The following is a 21,727-nucleotide window of genomic DNA, read 5'->3' on the forward strand; positions in this document are numbered from 1 at the left end:
GATCAGAGAACCTCAGGGGCAGATCTGGGATTTGGCAAAGTGGGGTGCAGGAGTTGGGGAAACAGCACTGCAGGAGCCTCTGGGAGCATTTTAAAGATCCCAGAGCAGGTGAGCATCTCCCATGCTCTCCTTCTCTTCTACCCCTTCCTCCAGTCATGCTGTCTTCCCTGCTGCTGGTGTGGAAAGAAAGCTTCAGAGCTGCTCTTGCCTACTGCAGGGCCGTGCAGGGGCTGAGCTTAGCTGTGAACAGCAGTGGCAACGGGGGTGGGGGGTGGGTTCCAATTTCCCAGGCCACACAAAAGCAGGGGAAGGAAGCTGCTGTTGCTGTCACTGCCCTAGGTGAGCACAGCCCTCTCCTCTACCCACAGCAGTCCAGCTGCAGTAGACAGGAACAGCTCTGAAGCTTCCCCCACCCCCGGAACAGCAGGGAAATGCAGCAGTGACTGGCTGCTTTCCCCAGACTGGCTCTAGCAGCACTGTCCAGGCCAAAAGGGGGTGGGGAGATGTAGCCACCCCACTGTACCCACTCTGTATCTGCCCCTGAATAATCTCTGAATGGGATCTGATGGGGCAGCTGGGACCCAAGCATGACTGTGGGTGTGAAATGGAGCAGAAGGAGTATGAAGCTGTTTTGGGGAGGGGAGGGGAAAGTTGGGGAAACAGTTCCTGAGCTCTGGGTGTAGTGCTAGTGTTTGCACTGCATGCAGGAGACTAGAAAAGACCTACAAGGAGACATGGAGGCCTCCTCTGAGCACAGACATAGGATCAGATTAGTAGTGTGGGGGCTTCTCACGGAGCAGCCAACCTGCGGCAACAGTCCATGTGTCTTCAAATTGTAGCAGGGTCCCCTAACTTCTGCTGCCTAGAGAATAAGAAGGCGGTGTTAAGAGGGCTGCAATCTGATGGGCGGTTAAGGCAGGGATAGCTAGAGGAGAGAGTAAACAGGTATGTAAAGAACTGGGTAGACTGTAATAGATAGGAGCAGGCTGAGTAATGAACTAAGCAGAAACTCCTGGGTCAGTCAGATGTCGTGTGACTGGAAGGGGTAGAACCCCAGCATGTAAAAAGCCTAGCTCCAGAGCTAGAAGTTGGGTCTAACCTTGAGTTGTGGGATGGGAAGGGTTTTTGAGAATACAGGGTATAATAAAGGACCCCAGGCAACATGGGTACTGGGGGAGGCTAGAGAGCAGGTGGACTGAAGGCAAAGAAGTTGCTGGACCCCACAGATTCCATATAATGGTGTGGAAACAGTTTAGTTCAATATTTTCTTTCTTCGTTTGATTACAGTTTTTAATCGTAGCTCCAGGGGCAGTGGAGGTCATGGTCAGGGTTCTGGGAAGGCAGTCTGTTATAAGGAGCTAAGGCTGGGGTGGAGCCTTACTAGGGTCTGGGGCCTGGTGGGCTATGTGGGGCTGAAGCCAAATAGCTTAGAATCTGAAGGTAGTGTGGCCTTGCAAGGCTGGGGACTTGGAGGAGGGGGTGTCTTAAACCTGTATAGGGCTGGAGAGCCTGGTGAAGGGAAGAGGGTGACACCTGTAAGGCATGTTTATAGTTAGGGGTGGGGTGAGCAAGAGAGTACAACTACTGCCTCAAAGGTGATTAGGCCTGGGAGGCCAAAATTGGGGCCAAGAGTATGCAGTGCTAGTGAGACTGCTTGCAGAAGCTTGAGCTCTGGGGTCAAGGACCAAGAGACCAAATAAAAGGAGTCCTGGTCAGGGTGGGAAATGGAACCTGATGATGAGAAGGACCAGGTGAGACACCTCAAAGCTCACAGCTGCTGAGGGTAGTCTCCCCAGGTGGATAATCATATCTTCCATCAAGGCAGGGCAGGCAAGAAAGCAGGGTGATCCCCTGGGAAGCCAGAGTGAGGCAAGCAGGACAAATGGGGCTGCTGTAGCTTATCCAGGGGCAGCATGAGCACAAGTCTGTCCACAGTGGGGAGAGTCCAGAGAGCAGAGGCCTCTTGGTGCTTCCAAAGGTGAAGCTGGAGGTGGAGGCCTGATATTTTCAGACCGGGGCCAGGCATTTGTCCCGTCCTAGCTGTATGTCACCTCAGTGCAGTTTCTGGAGCTGGGAAGGCTCACCAGTGTATGATGTTGCTGCATCCCACTGGCTTTGTTTCCTGAGAGATCTGCCCCAACCCAGCCAGGGGGTCAAATTAGAAGCAAGGGTCTGAGGAGGCTTTTGCCCTAGCTTCTTATGTAGGAATAGCATTCAGAGAAGTTCAGTTGGAAGGGACCTCTGGAGGCCAGTTAGCCCAGCCTGAGGCTTTCCAGATCATTACATACAAGTGCTTGTGTAATCTATTCCTAAACTAAACAATCAACCGTGTTGCACAGGTACATATTACACTAAGAGCACCCTACCCTGCCACCGGTAAAGGTGGGGGATGAAAACTGTTGGACCAGGTGTACAGCACTGTCTTTCATGGCCCTGAAAGCTCTGAATCTGTGCTGTGTAGGAGGAAATGTTGACCTGGGACTAAAGCGAGGGCCCTGGGACAGGCACAACCTAGGCAAAGAAGATTGCTGGGACAGTAAAAGGGGGAAGATGGCAAGCTCTGTAGGGGCTTCCGAGTGGGAGAGAAGGGCTTGTCTTTGTGGAGGCAAAGGAGGGTGCTTGTCCGTGTTGAGGTAGAGCTGTGCAGGGGTGGTTTTGGGCAGCTGCACAGGCAGGAGAAGTTTTTTTGGGTGGGACGCAGCAGCCAATAAAAGGGTTGTTCTGTTCTCCTCTAACCCACTGGCAAAAGGCATCATCCACAGGTGGATGGGGCTTGGTACAGCACTCCCCCCCCCGCTGTTGGAATGGTGTATTCAGCCCTCTCCCTGCATTCGAAAGGTGGGAGTCAGAGCCTTCCTAACACTTGCTGACAGCTCTTCTACAAACCACTGCCCCCCCAGACCCTGTGTCTGTGGAGGTGTATTAGAGCACTGAGATTTCAGCAGGGGCAGAGAAGTCTTTCTCCTGTCTCGTCTTGGGCTCGGGTGAGAGGTCTTAGACATATACAATCCCTTGGTGTTACACTGCTCTTTCCAAAGGCTGGCCAGTCTGGCTCCGTGCTCTACTGACATAGGCCTACTGATGGGAGCTTAACATGGGGTTATGGTTGTTTCTACAGCACATGGTCATTACCCTTTGCTGAATCCCATGGAAAACTCTTGGAATACAGGCCATGGCACCCCACATGAGCCCTCTGTCCTCCAGCTCTGGTTACGTTTTTGCCTGCTGAGGTAGTATCCAGTTCAACCCACCCCAGTGTTGCCAGTTCACTGGGAACTGCGTATTTTTCTTCACGCTCCACTTCACAGAGCAATGGTTATTACAAGGCAGTTTTTCAGTTGTGTGACAGTTGGAAAACACATCCCTGCATCAGGGTGGTCAGTGAAAGGGTGGCCAGTGTTTTTGGCAGGCATACCAGAAAGTAGGCATTCTCCTCTCTCCCTCTCCTCATTACTCTGATCCCCACCCCCCTGGAGAAGTGGGGAAGGGGGAGGCAGGACAGGACTTCAGTCTAATACTGCTAACTGCCTCTAGTAAAAGTGCAACAGAGGGCACAAAGCTTTAGACTGGTGTAAGTCACTGTTCTCTGGGGCACCATTGTTTAAGTTGCACCAGAGCATCTACTTGTCTATCTGCTCACCTAGTCCAGGGATGCTCAACCCCCAGCCCATGGGAGTTCGATCTGATCAATCAGCATGGGACCAGAAACTTGTTGGTAGGGAAGAAGGGCAGTCATAATTGTCACTCTCCCACTGCTGGATTTCTAGACCCTTAGGGAGCCCTGCAAGGCAACGTAGTTTGGTGCACTAGATGAGGTGTGTGGGTCCTGGGATCCACTCTCAGGACCAGAAGGTTGAACACGACAGGCCTAATCAAGTCCGTACCATGATAGCCCTTTGCTCATGCACAATGACTCTTCTGTCATCTAGTGGCTAGGTATAGTACTAGCACTTAATGAGGGCAGCTAGCTTAGGAGAGTTGGTTGTGTAGCTCCATGCCACCAAGTGTACGTAGTAGAATCTGGAGTATATTGCCCCATGGTAAATATGTTGTGTGTCCACACCTTAAGCTAGTGCAGTGCTGTCTCTTGCTGCAGGCTGGCCCACTCGGAGATTCCTTAGGCTACTGAGGATTGTGGCTGAACAGACCCAGCTTTTTCTCCTGCTTTCTGCTTTGCAGGATCTGTTACCAGCTGTTTGTACTGGTGGTGCCTAAGAACACCTACTGGAGGCTCATGTTCTGTTGTGCCAAGCCCTGTGTCAGCACAGAGCAAGCTGCCTGGCCTTTTCCCAGAGGATGTAAAATCAGGCTGTAGGATTCATGCTGAGACTTGCATCACAGTCCAGAGCTGCTGCGGCCTCATTGGCTATGATGTTGCAAGGCACATAGGACACCTGTGCTGCCAAAGGAGTGCACAACTGCACCTGGGGGTGTGACCAGGCCCCTTCTGGACAATCCCCAGGAGCCTGGGTAAGCTGCTCCTGGTTCAAACCAAGTCTCTCCCTGCTCTCCCTTTGCTCTGGTTAGGGTGTACCAGACACACCGCTTCCTTCCAGTGCCAATCACTGTATGTACCCCTGCCCTCCCCACCAACTGCAAGTCATGCCCCTTCAATTGGTCCATTTTTACCCAGATAGTGGTGCCTCTCACTTCTACTGGAGTGTTGGCTCAGCACTGCAGGCTCCCTGGGGTGTACTCTGGGTACTGCAGCCCTTCCTGATTCTTGCTAGTCACCCCAAGCTACCTTTTGTGCGGCATCCCCCATTTGCCCATCCCATCGGCTTGCTATGCACCCAATTTGGATCCTACTCAGCCTGGCCTTGGTATTCTCATCTCTCTGGATACTGTGTTCTTCAGCATCCAGGGCCCCAGGGGAGCCAAGTGGCCCAGTCTCTGAGCAGCTCTTTAACAGCTCTGGTCCCAAACTCCTGTAATTAATTGCTCACCGAATGTTGTATTTCATTTCCCAGGCCAGCTGAGCCATAACTGTGCAGCATCCCTGCCAAAACCCAAGGGGTGGTGCTGGCCCTTTCACAGCAGGAAGCAGCCAGCCTCGTGGTCTTGGACCTAGCATTAGCCCAGCTCAGTTCCCTTCTCTACAACTGAGCATCTGTATAGGATGCCTAGGCAAGTAACTTAGAGCTCACTTCCCAAGTTATTAGGGGTCATCATCAGCATTCCTGGGTGCTACAAGGCATAATTCCTGCTTCTGATGGACTGCACATCCCAGAGCTAGGTGCCCCTATGGTATGTGCCCAGAGAGTCAGAACCTCCCAGCTCCTGGAAGTGGCTTGTCAGCCCCAAATGGACTGCAGAGTGCATATACCTGAACACCCACCCTGGCCAAGGCCATGCTTCTTTCTGCTGGCCTCTTCATGAAAGATCAGCTATGGATTCTTCCTGGAAAGTGGTACCCAAGTCCAGGTCTTCTGGCTGTGTAAAATGAAAACAATGAAGCCCATGCTCCACTACAGCAGCTGCTGCCTGGTGGTGAGGGCAGGCTCCTGGGCCATGGGCAACATGGTGGAGGTTCAGTGCTTTCTGTGGCCTCATGTCCAGCTACCTTTGTCTCCCTGTGGCTAGATACTCATTTCCCACTGGGGCAGCAAGATCATATACAGACCTCTGGAGCCATTGCTACTAGGCCCCATCCAGGTCAGCCCCCTTCTCTGATTTGGAGCAGAAAAGTAAGTCCAGTATGTATCCTGCTCACCAAGATGGGAACCTACAGATTCCCTGTATTACCTGGATTGCAAGTAACCTGGCTGTTTAGCTACTGATAAGAGGCAAGAGAGATGTACAGCTTCATCATTTGTAGCTACACCCCAAAACTACAAACACAAGCACATATCTTTGAAAATGTCTCTGGCTACCCATAATGGTACACCATAGATTCTTACCTGTAACAGCTGGAGAGACTAAAGGGAGGAAAGGCATGCTGACTGGTAACAGGTCGTCTTGAATTTGCTGATTTCTCCAAATTTCCATCCAGCCTATTCTCTATAGATAGCTTATTCTAATAAACATTCTCCGATTAATTTTATTTACATTTCTTTGTTTCACTGAAACTTTTGGGATTGGATTGAACTAATTCTTTCATGAACTAAGGTATCAATTAGTTGGGATTTATGTCCTTGGAATGCTGCTTGTTACTATCTTGTTTTCACCTTAGTTTATGGACTTCATTGACAAGGTTGCTTTGTTTTTACAACTTAACTAAAAAAAACTTTCTAAAAACACATTATTGCAAACCAACATCTAATGTGGTTATATCGATAACTGCTAGCCATCTGCCTCACAAAACAACACAACTGCGCCAGGTGAGGCATCAGCTTGCTGAACATCTGTAGGTGTAGCTGTAGAGCCCAGTTCTTGAATGACAGTCCCTTCTCCACGTTTGTATTAACAATCCTGAATGCGGTATGGGGTTCTTTCTGAGGTTTCTTTTCTCCTCTGCATGTTGGGCTCTTCTTTTCTTAAAAGCCTTCATTTCATGCTTAATAGATTGTTTCCATGTGCTTTGATCCTCAGCACTCGTCTCCCAGTTATCTGGCTCGATGTTCAGTGCCTTCATAGCTTTCTTGAAAGCATCTTTGAACCAGATATAAGGATGCCCACATGGTCTTTGTCCTGTAAGTTCTCCAGACAGGAGATTCTTGGGTATATGGCCATCATCCATTCTTCATGTATGACCAGGGCTTCAAAGTTGATGCTGAGGAGAGGATGGATGCTTAGAATGTTGGCAAGTTCCCAGACCTCCCTGCAGGCAACTGGTCCTGCCAGGAAATTTCTCAAATGTGGTGAAGGCAGTAGCGTAAGTGGAAGCTGTGAAGCACTTATCTTGAGTAGATCATGTGGTCCATGATTTGCCACCATACAAAAGGGTGTTGATATTGCAAGCATGATATACTTTGACCTTAGTCTTAACATTCACTTTGCTGGTGTTCCATACTGATTTGATCAGCATGCTTATATTAACTGACGCTTTGCCAATACAGGTATTCAGTTCAGCCTCAAGTATCAGGTTGTCAGTAACAGTGGAACCAAGGTACATACATTTACTTACAATATACAGTATGTTTTCACCTGTTGCGACTGTGGTGGTGAGTCAGTGTTCCGGCTTATAACATTGGTCTTCTTGACGCTGATTACAAGACCAAACTCTTGGCCAGCACAAGTGAGGCTTTGAAGGGCACTCTGTGGACTCTCAGTGCAGGGTCACCAGCAAACAGCAGCTTACACATCACAAAACTTTCTACTGGATACTAAAAATCGTGGTTTCAATACAGACATTGGTTTCATGACACATTGCAACCTGCCTGACATCTGATTCACCAGGTACCTGCCTGACAGCCTCTTTTCTACCTTGTACTCTATCACTGTCCTGTCTCCCTTCAGCCTTTTTTTCCCCTGCTCTCATCCCTCTCTCCCTCCACTTCACCTCTCTGCCTCACCTTTTGTTTTTCTAATTCTACCTACAGGCAACCCTCACCATTCATGGGGGGTATGTTCTCGTATCCCTCGTGAACAGCAAAATCTGCGAATAAGGCACTGTGTTCGTGAATGCAGTGCCCCGCAGCTGGTGAGGGGAACAGGGGTGGTGGTGTTCAGCAAGCGCAGTGCTCCTGAGGAGCCCCTGTAAGTATAAAGTGTATTTAAAATGTGGGTTCAGAATTTGTGAGTATTTGAAACTGTGAATGCCGAACCCACAAATAGCAAGGGTGTCCTGTATTTACAGTCTCACTGACATGAAAGAAGCTAAAAGTGTGTCAGGATATCTTGGAGTCTCAGAACAGCAGAGACTCACCATACCTAAAGAAGAGTGACTGCGCCTGAGAGCTTGCCAGGAAATTTTTTTCAACTACTCAGTTGGTCTAATAAAAGATATCGCATCTACTCAAAGAACTTTGCCTGCCTAAGTCCTTAGACCAACATGGCTACAACCAAAAACTCAGAAAACTTTCTGCACTTTAGTCTTTGCTTTAAGCCAAGGTGTGCACACAGTCACTGCCAGCTTGGAGCTGATGCTGGAGCTGTGGAGCCTGGTGGAGCTGTTTGCAGCCTGCCCCCTGCTTGCTGCAGCTGCCCAGAGCCCAGGCTGGCTACAAACAGCTGTGCCGGGCTCTGGAGCCCCACCAGCAGCTTTGTGCCAGCAGCTAAGGAGAGACTGGGGTTGCGTTGCCTCAGGCCCCTCCCCTACCTTCTGCTCTGAGGTGTGTGCGCACACTGGTACAGAGCTGATGCCGGAGCCTGGTGCAGCTCTTTGCAGCCTGCTGGCTGCAGCCAGCCCCAGCTCTGGGTAGCTGCTGCCAACCATGGAGCTTGGGCTGCTTGCAGCTTCCCAGCTGCCTGCTGGGAGTAGCCTGGGCTCTGTGGTTGGCAGCAGCTACCCAGAGCCAGGGCTGGTGGTAGCATGCCAAGCAAGATGGCCTCATCTGCCATGCTCAGCATGCATGCTGGGGTTGCTGACCCCTGTTTCAAAGGTGTGTGAGGTGAAAACATTAACATTAAACACCAACTACCAGTTTACTACTACTACTAACACTTTTAAGATAAAGCTATGATATATTATTTTGGATCATCTAATTTAAGGTATTTTAAAATTTGATCTCACTACTGTTCAGCTGGACATGCCAATTACTTGCTTTATTTTGACCAAGCTGGCTGGCTGTCATGCCTGCCTTTTCACTCTGTGATCACTCAGAAACAGGCCTTGCAGGCCTTCTACAACATAAGCCACATTTCTGCAGTCCCTTTAAAATGACCAAAGCTGGCAACACCTGGCTGCTGTCAGGGAGGGCTGCAGCTGGCAAGGTAGGCATCTTCCTGCCACTTAGTGGGCTTTAGCTCAAGATTAGGCTCCAAGCAGTTTGTCAGATGTGGGGCTGCACCTGCAATTTGCCCACATCCCAGCAAAGTCACTGTCCCTAAAGCTAGGTGGTAGGGGAGGCACAGCTTGGAGAAGAGCATGCGTCTCAGGAGATTGCCCAAAGCAAAATGGTGAGTCCCGAGATCCCAAAGTAGGAGAAGCTTTTCTCCTTCCAGCACAAGAACACTGCTCTACACCCACAGTCCTGGGGCCACCAGGGCCTGAGAATCAGGGTTGAGTCAACCCTTGAAGGATGTGGCAGTAACCTGCCCTTCACAATGGTGGCCAAAAGAGCACGTGCTTCCATTTTGGGTGGACTGCCATTGCCCTTCCTTACTGAAGCACATCACGAGAGGTTGGGGCTGGGCTATGGGGTCTGCCCACTCCCCCTAGTAAGCTAGGTGCAAATCCTGGTTTCTCTGCTAAATTTCCCAAATGCCCAGGCCAGTCTGTGGAAGCAAGTACAGTCTTCAGCTGGTAGTGTCCGAATGACTTGATGCATGCACGCTGTGCCAGCAACTTTGAATCAGACCTTTATTTGGGGAGAGAAGTGCCTTTACAGTGTGAAGTAGGATGCAACCAAGTTCAGGAGGTAGGCAGATTTCCCATCTACCCTTTCCTGGCACCAGGACCTCAGCCTACAGCAGGGGTGGGAAATTATTTTGGGCAGAGGGATACTTGCTGAGTTTTGGCAAGCCATCGAGGGCCACATGATAGGCAGTCCAGGACAGATTAATATTAATTTTCTAAATTTTTTAGGGGCCCCATGGGCCAGATAGAATGGCTTGGCAGGCCGCATCCGGCCCACAGGCCGCATTTTGCCCACCCTGGCCTACAGGATGACGTACTTCCCTGCTCCCTGGAGCAGGATGAGGCTCCCAGCAGCAGGTATCCTAGCTCCTCTGCCAAGAGATGGGGCAGTGGAAAACTAGCGCCTAGCTTGGGACATCCCAGTAAAGATGGCAGCCAGGCCTCTGGTGCTCTTCCAGAGGGCCTGGCTCAGCTGCAGGGTCTTGGGGCCTGACACCAGCAGACAGTGCTTTCCAGGCTCTGTCTGAGCCTTATCCTGCCAGAAGTGGGGAGCAGGAGGCTGTGAGAACTTGCATCATTTGAACTGGCACTGATAAGGCACCAGGGATGGTTTTTTAGTCAGGGCCAGTCATACTGTTTGATGTAGAGGAACCCTTAGTACAGCTGCACACAGAACCATGTAAGTGGTACCAAACCCCCACCCCATTGTGCCCCAGCCAGGGCAAAAGCAGATAGGCTTCCTCTTCTGTATGCCCACTGCCCAGGGTCCCCCTTGGCACACTGTGAGCAGCTCAGAGTCCAAGCAAAATCTGATGTGGGCCTGTGAAAGCCAGGTCCAGCTGCTGGCATTACCATGACCCAGGGCAAGGAGAGCTATGGGGCTGAGCTAATGGCAACTCTGGGCTCCTGATTATGACCACTCCCTCTGATCAGTCTGGAAGTGCCTCAGGGGCTCTCAGCATGGTCTGACCATAGGGTGCTCCCACAGCCAGCAGGGCAGAGGGCTGTGTGGCTACCTAGCAGCAGGCCCTTCTCCATGTACACAGCCAGGGGCGAAGAAGCAGCAGAGCCTAGGGCTGAGGCAGCTCCTACCCTAAGCGGTCCTCATCTTCCTCCCCAAAGGCCTGGTTGTAGGCACAGTCCTGGTGGTGCTGTGGGCCACAGGGCTGCTCCTGGGAGCCTTCGCCATCACTCTCATGTTCCTTCTCGCTCTCAGAGCCTGTCTCATCCGAGTTCTCATCTTCTAAGTAACGGTAGCCTCGCACCTTGTGACGTGGCTTGGGGATCTTTGGCATACGGTGCTGGATGTGGCATGCAACCTTGTGCTCCATCCAGCCATAGGACACCACTGACACCAGAAGAGTCAGCAGCATAATGGTCAGCTTGGCCTAGGTGAGCAGACAGAGAGAGTACCACTGAGTGTGGGCAGGGTGGGGGCCTGGCCACCCCACCAACTAGCTAGGCTGCTCAGCTCAGTTGGACTGCAGCTTGCTCTGAGTCCTAGAAGAGCTGGGGCTGGGCCCAGAATCGACCTGTCTGACCCAGCTGCAACCCAAGCCTTGTGGTACCATTTTCTCCCACCCCAGACATCAGTACCCTCCATCCTGTCCCCTCAGGATCCCACCCTACTCCCTGGGAACTCTGGGTTGTAACAATTCTAAACTCCCTACCCCCATGCCCACTCCCTGGTGGACAGACTAGAGTCCCTGTGCTCCCAACACTGTTTTGCTGTCCTCTAGCATATCCAACAGCCCCTGCTAGCTGCAAATTCCTTTTCTGCCCTGCTCACCTTCATAGGAAGCCCTGCCCACAAGTACACAACAAAGATGGCCAATGCCTGCCACCAGTGGTAGATGGTGAAGATGAAGTCCTGTCGCTCTTTGTCCTCATACAGCATCCCTAGGAGAACTGTGGATGGATAGACAGCTTTAGCCAGAGCCTCCTTCATGGCCCATCACAGGGCTGGGAGCTTCCTTCACAGAGACGGGATCCTTCTGGATTTGCTCCAATTCTGCCCCACCGTGCCAGCAGGCCCTTCTGGGGCTGGAATTGGGACTGCTCCCAGCTGAGATGTGGCTGAAATGCCAACAGTCCTGACCCCACCAAGTCCCATGGACTCCTGGAGGTGTGGAACTGGGCCCAGTTGGTCAGGCTTGTCAAGCAGGGTAGAGAAGCATCTGTGGTAGGAGCTGGGGTTCAGTATGTGGTTGGGGGGGCACTCCCTCTGCAATGGGAGGAGGGGTTCAGTGGAGGGCCTGGAGTGTGCTAGGGGAGCACAGGCACAGCTGGGGTGCTGCCTTGATGGGGTAGGCTGGCATATGTAACATGGCAGTGATGGGGGCTGTAGGAGGGGAGGGAGAATCTAGCCTACCCTGGGGTTCCCGCCTGAGCCCAGCTATTCCCTACTCACTGCTGAGGCCGGTCTTGTTCAAGGCACTGCCAAGCCCCCAGAAGGCAGCCACAACATAGAGCAGGGGTGCTTCAGCCAGGTTCCGGGGTATAGGTGCCCAACAAAACAGGCTTATCAACAGGATGGCATGGACAATGGCTCCAGCCAGGAGCACGGCGTGGCGTGGCAGGCGCAGCATGGAGAGTGCCAGGCTGGAGCAGGCCGAGGCTGAGAAGCCGTATGCCATGAGAATGTAAGCCAGGTTCTCCAGCCCAATGGCGCAGACACCATAATTCTAGGAGGGGATTGCCAGAGCATGGGAGAGAGGGAAATAACTGTTAGCAGTGTGATACAGTCAGGTCCACCCAGTACCTTTCAACACACACATGGTGACCCTACCCCTCTGACAGTATGCTTAGCCCCCATCAGGGTGCGCTCTCCCATTTCTTTGCTGTGCCCTATCCCCAAAAGCCCTGCCCTGCTCAGCCCTCCGTGACAGAGTCCCAATACACACCCTGCAGGCACTGGGGAGGTGCCCAGTCATACCAGGGAAAAGCCGGTGCAGACAAAAAGCACTTCAAAGCCACTATAGATGAAGAAAGGGAAGAGATGGCGCAGGCGGTAGTCCCGCATGTGCTTGAAGGGCAGCTGGAAGATGTTACCCCAGCCAATGCTGCGCAGGTCAATCTCCTCTGTGGGGCGATAGGCTGAACCACACAGGATCAGCACCTGTTGGTGGAAGTGGCGAACACAGGGAGTGGTGAGCTGGAAGGAGGGGGAAAATCTGCCAGTTCTTCCCCCACTTGTTGGGGCAGGGAGGCAGCCTAACTGAGGCAGCCCTGCCATTTGGCTTCTAAGGGATATGATGGGAAGGAGACAACAAGGCTGTGGCCTCGGTAGCGCTGGATGGACCTGGGATGCCATCCTGGCAATGTGCAGGTAGCAGGCCAGGACATGCCCAGGCAGAGAAGTGGGCAATGCCAAGGTCATCAGGCAGGGCAGCTGGGTGGAATCAGAGTCAAATCAGGTGAGTCTAGGATGGGGGAAGCACTAGGTCAAGCAGAACTGAGGGACCCACCCCCCACCAAAATCACTGGCTACTGTCAGTGCTGCCATAGCATTTCTAACCCCTTGCACTATGGGGCAGGATGTAATATAAGTAAGAGGGAGTGGCACCACTCCCTCCCCAGGGGTGCCCAACCTCTAGTCTGTACCATGAGGGTGGAAAGGAAAGGCCCTCCCCCAACCATACCATAAGCATGGAGAAGAAAGCCACAGCCATGAGGACACTCTCCACCACAATGAGGTTGATGCTGCGTGGCAGGCCTTGCAGCACAGTGGTGTTGAAGCCTGGAAGCATCCCTTTGCTCAAGGTGCCTAGGGGAATGAGGCAGTGTCAAGGACCAGCCCACCTGTAAGGGCACTCTGGGAGCCAAGCAGGAGCAGCTGAGAGCCCCAGCTACAGGAGGGAGCAAGTCAAAGTCTGGGACCCAGGATGGGGCAGGAGGGCTGCCAAGGTGTTTGTACTGGCAACAGAAATGAGGTGGGGCAAATGGTAGAGATGGCAGCTGGACAGGGGTGCACAGAGAAGAGGGAATGGGGCATGAGGGCTAACAGTGGGAGGCTGGGGGGCAGGGTGGAGGGCAGGGCAGCAGCAGTATGGTAGCAGGGAGCCAGTGTGCACTGGCTGGGTACTGCCATCTGCCTGAACACTCACCACAGCTCTGGACACTGAAGAGTGTGTGTTTCAGCTCATACAGGAATTTGTTGAGGAAGAAGATCATGGGCATCTGGGCGCAGACAAAGCTCAGCTACAAGACATGAGTGGATAGTTGGGGCCATCAGGACCTGCACACATCTTGCCTCACTGCATTGTGCTGGCCCAGGAGTTCTTGGCAATGTGGAATAGCCAGGCATCCTCCACACTTCAGCACAGGAGGGCCCAGGCCGTCTCACAGTCCACAGCACCCACCATCCCACCAGGAATGCAGGGGTCCCCAGGCATTCCCATGACAGTTTGCTGTGTTGGTTACTCCTGGGGTGGCCAGAGTTCCCACTTCTCTGCAAACTGCAGCCATAACCCTTACCCAGTCCTGCACCCAGCTCTACCCAAGTCCCACCCTGCCTACAGACAGCTCACATGGAAGCAGCCATAGAAGATGGTCTGGAAGACAATGATATAGGAATTGTAGGCTCCACGTGGTGCCCGCTGCTGCTCCTGCACATGTTCCTCCTTGTAATTCACGTATTCATAGTACTTCTGTGCCATCCTGCCAGAGGTGATGCCCAGAGCAAGATCAGCAAAGCTAGGGCTCTCAGAGGCACTCATCCCTGGATCCCACACAGTGTTGAGAGAGTACATGCCCCCTGATGCCCCACTCTTCTTTCCCCACTCTTACAGTCTCCCAGGGACACCCCCACACTACAGCTCCCACCCTCCAGAAACATCTCCATGCCCTCACTACAGCTCCCCAAGAACACCCCTAGCTTCCTAACAGCTTTGTCTCCCAAGGAACACTCCCATGCTACACCACTCTTCCTGCTACATAAGGACTCCCAGGAAACAGGGTGGAGGAAAAAAAAAAAAAAGATTTTCAAACAGATATTTCACTTAAAAAGTGCGATTTTTTTTTTAGTTTTGTTGTTTAAATTGCAAAGTCTTTTTTTTTAAATGAAAAAAATGAACATGTGAGAAGCAAGGATTTTTCCCCTAGCCAAAAAGAATCTTTTTTTCTTTTTTATCTCTATCCAAAGAAATATCATCCACAAAAATATTTGCCTCTTGCACATTTCCTGGACCATCACAGCTACATCACTTTGGGCAGGGGGCTGGACTCAATGATCTCTCAAGGTCCCTTCCAGCCCTGATGTCTATGAAATCACTCCAACACTTCCAAAGTCAATGAAAATGAAATCTGAGACTTGAAGACAAGAAGCATTAAGGTTTAGGGTTTAAAAATTACAGTCTCCTAAAATATTTAAATAAAATTATAAGTAGGCCGAATCCATGGCTCAGAATAAACTAAAAGCAAGGAGGCAGGAGGCAAAATCTACTAGCCTTGGAAGTCTAAAGGGCAGCCAAAGACCATCTCAGGCAACCATCTCATTTTCAAGAGACTTAGGCAGGCAGGAGGTTAAGTTCCAGTCACTTTCACTTAGGCCTGCTTGAATATTTTCCCATACTAACATAGAATAGTTGACTGAAGTCACTGGCAAGTTAATCCCCATGTTCACAGAAACATCAGGCTGCAAGGGGCCTCCTGGGCCATTGCATCCAGTCCTCTGTGTCCACAGGCATTCATTGAAGGAATCCCCAAAACTGCTACTTCAAACCCTCATCCCACAACTCCAAAGAACAATAACTCACAAACCAAGAGCACCTTGTAACCTGCCAGAGATAAAAGCAGGGGAGAAGGCACTGCCAATGCTTTGCAACAGGGAAATAGTTGGTTAATGCTCAGAAGATCCAAGGAAGAGGATCATACCCCAAAGGTAAAGAGGAAGTCAATACCCTCTTAGTCTGTGCTAGGCTGTGACCCGTGGGAAAATTCCTTCCTGACCCCCAAATTTGGTGAGCAAAAGAGCAAGACTCTCCAGTCTGGAACTTCTGGGTATCTAGTACTGGTAGAAACATCAGTGCCTCCCACCCTTAGCTGTGGTCAATGTCCTAGTGACTCAGGGGAAAGTGGACTCCTCTCTTCCCTAACCAGTAGCATTTGTGAAGGAGAAAAATTTCTTCCTGGCTTTAATTGGTGACCAGTTAAGCCCAGAGGCCTGGGATTATCAGATGCCTTCCCCATTATAGTTACCTTTGTATGCCAATTTGGGTACAGGCAGTCCTTGACTTACAACGTTTCGAATGACAACGTTTTGCTCTTACACACTTTATAAATTGACATCCTGTTTCAACTTTGACATGTTTCGATTTTACAATGCTTAATCCGATGTGACGCCACGCCAGCGAACAAGTTCACTGTGTTGCCCATCTCGCTGGAGAACATCTGTCCAAACTTCCTCGAAACACTTTCTTTAAGAAAGCAGACAAGTCTCCAGAATAAACTGCAGCCAAGACTCCTGAAGGGACTCCAACCAAGAACCCTTCAAAAAGTCCAAAGTCACCACAAAGAAGTCCTTCCAAATCAATATGATGGCTATTTACAAATATAGCTACATTAATGTAGCTATATTACTCATCTATAATTGATTAAGTACAAAATTCTGGGTTATTTTTGGTGAAAATGAGGTATTGGGTCAGGAACCAATCCCCCATTTAGAACACTGCTTCCTATAGGAACATCAGTTCTGTCTTAAGTTGAAACACTGTAACTCAGGGTTTTCAGAAACCAATCATGTCATAAATCGAAGGACTGCCTGTACTGCAATCCTATAAACTACATAATCTCACACATCAGCAAGACAGGACTCTGTTTTCTCATACCATCCCTTCCAGAGACTTACCCCATTTAACTGAAAGACATGCAGTTCTTTACCATACTGTTTTGGTAGGAAGATCTTTTTTAAACATCATTCCTCTGAGACTTAGTTCTCTTCCCATTGCCACTCTAAAAATTTATCTGTAGCCAGTTTGTAGCTATTTGATGTTGCACTGATCTTGTTCAATGAATCACTGCTTTGTAAACGTGAATCTTTATTAGTGTTGGAATGATATTGTACTCTTGTTGGCCAAAAACTATGCATGAAGCAAGAATTTCTGTGGATGATAAGTTTATTGGATCAACTGCATGGCTGGGATAAAGTTAGATAGGCTTCTGAATGCATGGCATTCTTCATCAGCTCATCAGGAGACCTGATGACGAATACCTTGTGTTTGAAAGCTTGTCTAACTTGAATGCAATGGTGCAGCTGGCCCAATAAAAGATATCACCCATAAAAATCCTTGCAGTCTTAATTAAATAAGACAAGTTAATGGACTTAAGACACTGGAAATCGGGGTGTTTAAACAAAACAAAACAAAAACACTGTTGCAGGTTGTTTTGTGTGTTCCAGAAAAAGTCCAGTTACCAGACTGAGACAGCTGCTTGAAACAAACCATGAGCAAAAAGTACATTAGCTGGTCACTAACCAATATCCCAATCTTTTACTAACAAACCAAAACTGTAAAATTAACAAGAATCTGGCACTTACGTAATGGTATACCAGTATAAGTGTCACCACCCCACCCTACCAGAGGAAGAAATCTGTACCAAACTAACTATGCAGCCTCCACCAAACCACAAATTCCATGTCCTAATGATAGTATCTACCAGTGAGAATGCAGCTTTCTTTGGAAAGTAAATGAAATACAAGTGGAAAAAGCTGAAACTTCAGGATTACAATTCGGGCTTGTCACTATGAGGTTTAAATCAATCTGCCCTGTTAGGGCATACTCATGTTCTACAGTGCAGCTTTCCAGGGAACATCTCTAATGACCCACTACAGACCTTATCCCCTGGTAACACCTTCTGACTACAGCCCTGCAGGAACACCCACTCTTACCCATCACAGCTCCTACCCAAGGGAACTCCCAGCTTCCCTTCCCCGGCAATGTCCCCCACTAGAATCCTACCTCCCATAGTCCCCACAATGATCACAGCCTGGCACACCTCGCCCATCCCCCACCACCAGCTCTACCATGACCTCCCCCAAACCATTCCTAGCCAGCTGGCCTTACCCCTATGTCCCCCTACCCTGCAACTACCCACACACCGAGTGATGTAGTTGCCCATGGAGGCCCAGAGGGGTACAATGGCTATGCCGATTGCCACAGCTGAAGGCACCAGTGTGTAGTAGCGCTCCCAGTAATTGGTGGAGACGAAGAGTGCGTAGACTCCCACGGCCAGGAACATTGTCCACTTGGTGCCAAAGAACCTGGGTGGCCACAGGGAGAAGCAGGTTAGCCCCTGGCTGTGAGCACTACAGGGACCATTGGGGATGGGCACATGATCTTTCACTAACGGCAAAATAATCTCTGACCCAGCCCTGGGGCAGGGTCTGTAGGGCCCTTTTCCTCCAAGGGGCACAAGCTCTAATCTAGTCCCAGTGCAGAAGGCATGACTGGCAGAGACCCGTGTGGGGAATAGGATCTGGAGCCTCTCTGCCAGAAGGGGCTATCTCCTGCCTGGCTCCAAGATGGTAGTGACTGGCCAGTATGGCGAGGTTGGGTGCAGGTACAGGCCTGGTGATGCAGGGAGGGGAGGCTGTGGGTGGACAGGGACGTACCTGATGAGGATGGGTGTGTACAGCAGAGCCGCAATGGGAGTGACATTGATGCCCATCAGCATCTTGCTGTCGATGTCCTGGAGCCCCATGTTACTGTACTTTACCTCTCGGTAGGTCTCATCATAGTGCAGGATCAGCTGCATCTGCAACAGGCCTGGGGGGTGGGGAAGGGGGGGGCCGCACCGGCCGGTTGAGCTCCCTGCCTTGCGCCCCACATGCAGAGATGCAAGACCCCAAGAGGCACAAGCCCAGTTCCTGCACCCCTGGCTCCAAAGCATGCATGGGGATGGGCGTGCGCATGGTGGAGGGTGGGTGCAACCTTGTGGCTCCCCCAACGCTCATCCTGCCAGGCCTACTAGCCCCAGCTGGGCTGCAAGGGCAAGGCAGACTGTGCGCTCCCACCCTGCACAGGATGCACGGGGAGAAGCGGGCCAAGGGAGAACGCTTAGGGAGCCAGTCTTAAGGGGGAAGTCTGCCCTTTCCTCCCGCCACTGGAGCAGCAGGGCGAGCGGGGCCGGGGCCGGGGCACGGGGCGGTACCCAGGTAGACGCCGTAGGTGAGCGTGCCGCCCAGGCTGGCGGCCACCACGTTCTTGAGCACGCCGAGGCGCTTGCGGCGGAAGTACTTGCGCTCCTCCTCCTCCTCGTCGTAGTCGGGGTGCGCGCCCACGAAGTCGTCCAGCTGCGGGGACGGGCGGCCGTGAGGGTCCCGCTGGTCCTGGTCCCGGCCCCCGCCAGAGCCGGGCCCCCGGCCCCCGCCCCCGCCCCGCGCCTCACCTGCGCCTCCGCGCCGGGCCCGTCGGCGGCCTCCCGGGGCAGGTGGGGGCCCGCGTCCATGGCCGGGGCGGATTTGGGCGCAGCCGTAGCCGATATCGACGATGCGGGCAGGGCCGGGCGCGGGCGGCGCTTCCCCTTTCGGCCGGGCCGGGCTGCGGGGGGGCCGCGGGCGGCTCTTAAAGAGCCCGCGAGCCTGCTTCTGACGGGCCCCGGGCAGGGCCGGGAGAGCAGGTGGGTTGGACCCTCCTCCTTGGCCCGCTCTCACCTGGAACCTGCCTTGCTCCCCTGCCTCTGGAGCTGCAGGGGAGCAGTGCACAGCCGAAGATTTGGGGCGGCCTGCTGTGTCATCCCCCCACACCCTGCAACCCCAGCCCCTGCTTACTGCATCCCCCGGGCAAGTCGAGGGGGTTTGGAGGGTGCCCGTGCCCCACGTGGTCTTGCTGAAGCCCCTGGGGATGAAGGGAGTTGCTCAAGGTGCACGGGCAGGTGGTGGCAGAGCGCAATCCCCCCCATCTTTGGCACCCTCTTCTTTATTCTCTGGTCACAAAGCTTGCCAGGCTTCAGCTGCCCTGCAGCCTCCTTTCAGAGCCAGTCCCAGGGGTTGGGGGAAAGGCTTTGAGGTGTTTTCCAGCCAAACAAGTTTTCCCATAGAACTGCATAAAGGTGTCCCTGTCTCTTCCTGCAAGGTACGGTAAGCTCTGACCCTGCCAAATTGGTGCCATGGGCATGAGCCTAGGGGCTTTAACACTATCCTCTTGTACCCAACACCTACAGCTCCCTAGTCCCGAAGAACTTCCAGAGGGGAAAGTAAAGCAGCCTGGGCTGATCACTGCAGCACCAACTGCTCAGTGCTGGAGTTGGTTAGTTAGTTAAGGAAATTTTTTGTGTTCCCAGCCAAATTAAGTCCAAATCCATGAGTTAGTTCAGAACCATAAGTGGCCTGACAACCAGCAACATCCTCCACCCCCACCAGGGGCTTCAGATATTTCCAAAGTCTTTTGGCAGACGTCCTACATGCAGCCCCAAGCCTGGAGGCTTGAGGTTTGGATGCCCCCAAGTTTCGCCTGCCCTCGGCCGTATGGCCGCAGCTGCAAGCTAGGGAGGAGCCTCCCATTTCCATTAAGTGGGCTTTAAGCCCCAACACCTCAGCGAGTACTAAACCACACCAGAAGAACAGTTATCCCCAGGAATGCTTAAGGAAAACTGCCCCCATGGACCCAGATACGCGGCGTTTCCCCTGCCAGGTAAGTATGATAAGAACAGGCACACTACACTTGATTTGGGCCAAAAGGTCAAGAAGCAATGCTCAGAGCTGGTGCTAGTACTGGGGAGGGCTGGGGCACCTGCTTCTCTCAGTACCCACCCTGAGCCCATGTCTTCTTCCCAGTGGGACAGTGCCCCTAGCTATGGGGCACTGGGGGGGGAAAGTCCTGCTCCCAGCAACACATTCCCCCTAATGCTGCATTTGGGCCAACACTGCATGTTTGGGGGGTGGGGAGCATCTCCAGAGGAAGGCCTGAAATACAAACCAGCATAACTGTCTCCTATCCTCCCCTCTCTGTCCCTCCAGAGGCTTGCCTCATGTGCCTCATGATATATGCTTCAACCCTACTCAGGCACATGGGTTGTGCAGCTTAGCTGGCCTGCAGCATGGCAGGGAGCTGCTCTCACAGCCAACTCAGCCTGGTTCTTGGCAGTTTCACATGACTGAAGTTCCTTTTTTCACTGTTTCACATTGCCCAAGTTCCCTTTCTGGCCCTGCACCCGTCTCTCCCAAAATAGCTCGTACTGCCTTTCGTTCTCAGTTCCCTATTTGCAGCATAGCCTCTACAGTGCTACTGATAAGAGTTTATGGGGAACAGTGAGGATGGAAAGAAATATCCAACAGATCTATCGGCACACCAGATCAGGCCTGAGCATGTCTGTGGGGCTGTCCCTCTGCCTTCTGTCCAGCCCTTGGGGCAGAGCTAGTGTAGTTTACATGGGCACTGAGGCCGCATTGTGATAAGGGCCAGATCCTATGACTGAAGGCTGCACAATGATGCAGGTCACCCTGGTGATTGTGCACCTGCCATTTCCAGATGCTCATCATTGGAGATCAGCATGTGGCAAACATCCTGGCTTGAAAGCAGAAATTAGCCAGCAACAGCAGTAGGTTGCATCATCTGGGAGTCTGCCACTAGAAGGCAGAAGTGTAACATACTGAGATAGGTGGATCAGGTGTGCACTACAAACTCCATACCTAAGCAGGCTGCACCCACCTTCTGGGGTTGGGTATGCCCTGGGTCATGCTACCCTCTGCCCCAGCCACACGGTTCTTCACAGGCACAAAGGGTGCAGTGTTGGCATTGCCAACCTGTGGCAAGGGAGAGTTCTCAGTGCCCAGTGCATGCGCACAGTAACCAAGGGGGCTTTACCAGGGCCACTGGCAGCCAAATAACACCAGCTCACCCAGGCCCAAGGTTACAAAAGGGCAGCTCTGCAGTCACCAGCCTAGCCCCTAGGGGCAGTACCGGGCAGGGGCAGTAGCAAGCAGTCTGTTTGTCTGCTCTACCCTGCGGGTAGCCGGTCACTGCAGGCAACTGTCCAGAATGCACTTGCCGCTGTGATATTCCAGGCCCAATAGCCATATTGCCAACCCATCCATGACACACAGCACTGCTTTTCCTTTTGATCTGGGGAATGGGTGGAGCCCTCTGCTGACAGGATGGGGGGAAGGAATGGGGGGCAGCACAGCAAAGCTCTATGCTGCCCTTTTCATTCTCACCAGTAGCATGAGTGGGAGTCAGGAAACGGGGTGGGGTGAGGCCTTATCTCCTGTTAAGGCAGTGGTTCCCAACCTTGGGGTTGCAACCCCGTTTGAGGTCACAACAATAAAACATGGGGTCACAAAGAAACTCAACAGTGTGGACCGATTATGATGAAAATCACAGAAGAAAGCAA

At 52.0% G+C, this 21,727-nt stretch overlaps 1 protein-coding gene across 1 annotated transcript; it reads right to left on the reverse strand.

The window, feature by feature from the left end:
• Nucleotides 1-9,379: 9,379 nt before the first annotated feature.
• UNC93B1 (unc-93B1 regulator of TLR signaling) lies at nucleotides 9,380-18,944 on the reverse strand. Its single transcript, XM_090032072.1, has 11 exons — nucleotides 18,785-18,944; nucleotides 18,548-18,689; nucleotides 18,009-18,162; nucleotides 17,496-17,657; nucleotides 13,930-14,059; nucleotides 13,507-13,600; nucleotides 13,042-13,166; nucleotides 12,336-12,518; nucleotides 11,811-12,084; nucleotides 11,190-11,308; nucleotides 9,380-10,788 (listed from the first exon to the last, which is right to left on the reverse strand). The coding sequence occupies exons 1-11, from the start codon at nucleotides 18,842-18,844 to the stop codon at nucleotides 10,489-10,491; spliced, it is 1,743 nt and encodes a 580-aa protein (XP_089888198.1). The 5' UTR covers nucleotides 18,845-18,944; the 3' UTR covers nucleotides 9,380-10,488.
• Between the last annotated feature and the right edge of the window lie 2,783 nt (nucleotides 18,945-21,727).

This window comes from Crocodylus siamensis, chromosome 2 (genome assembly GCF_052110815.1).
Source record: "Crocodylus siamensis isolate JL-2025a chromosome 2, ASM5211081v1, whole genome shotgun sequence".
NCBI lineage: Eukaryota > Metazoa > Chordata > Crocodylia > Crocodylidae > Crocodylus > Crocodylus siamensis.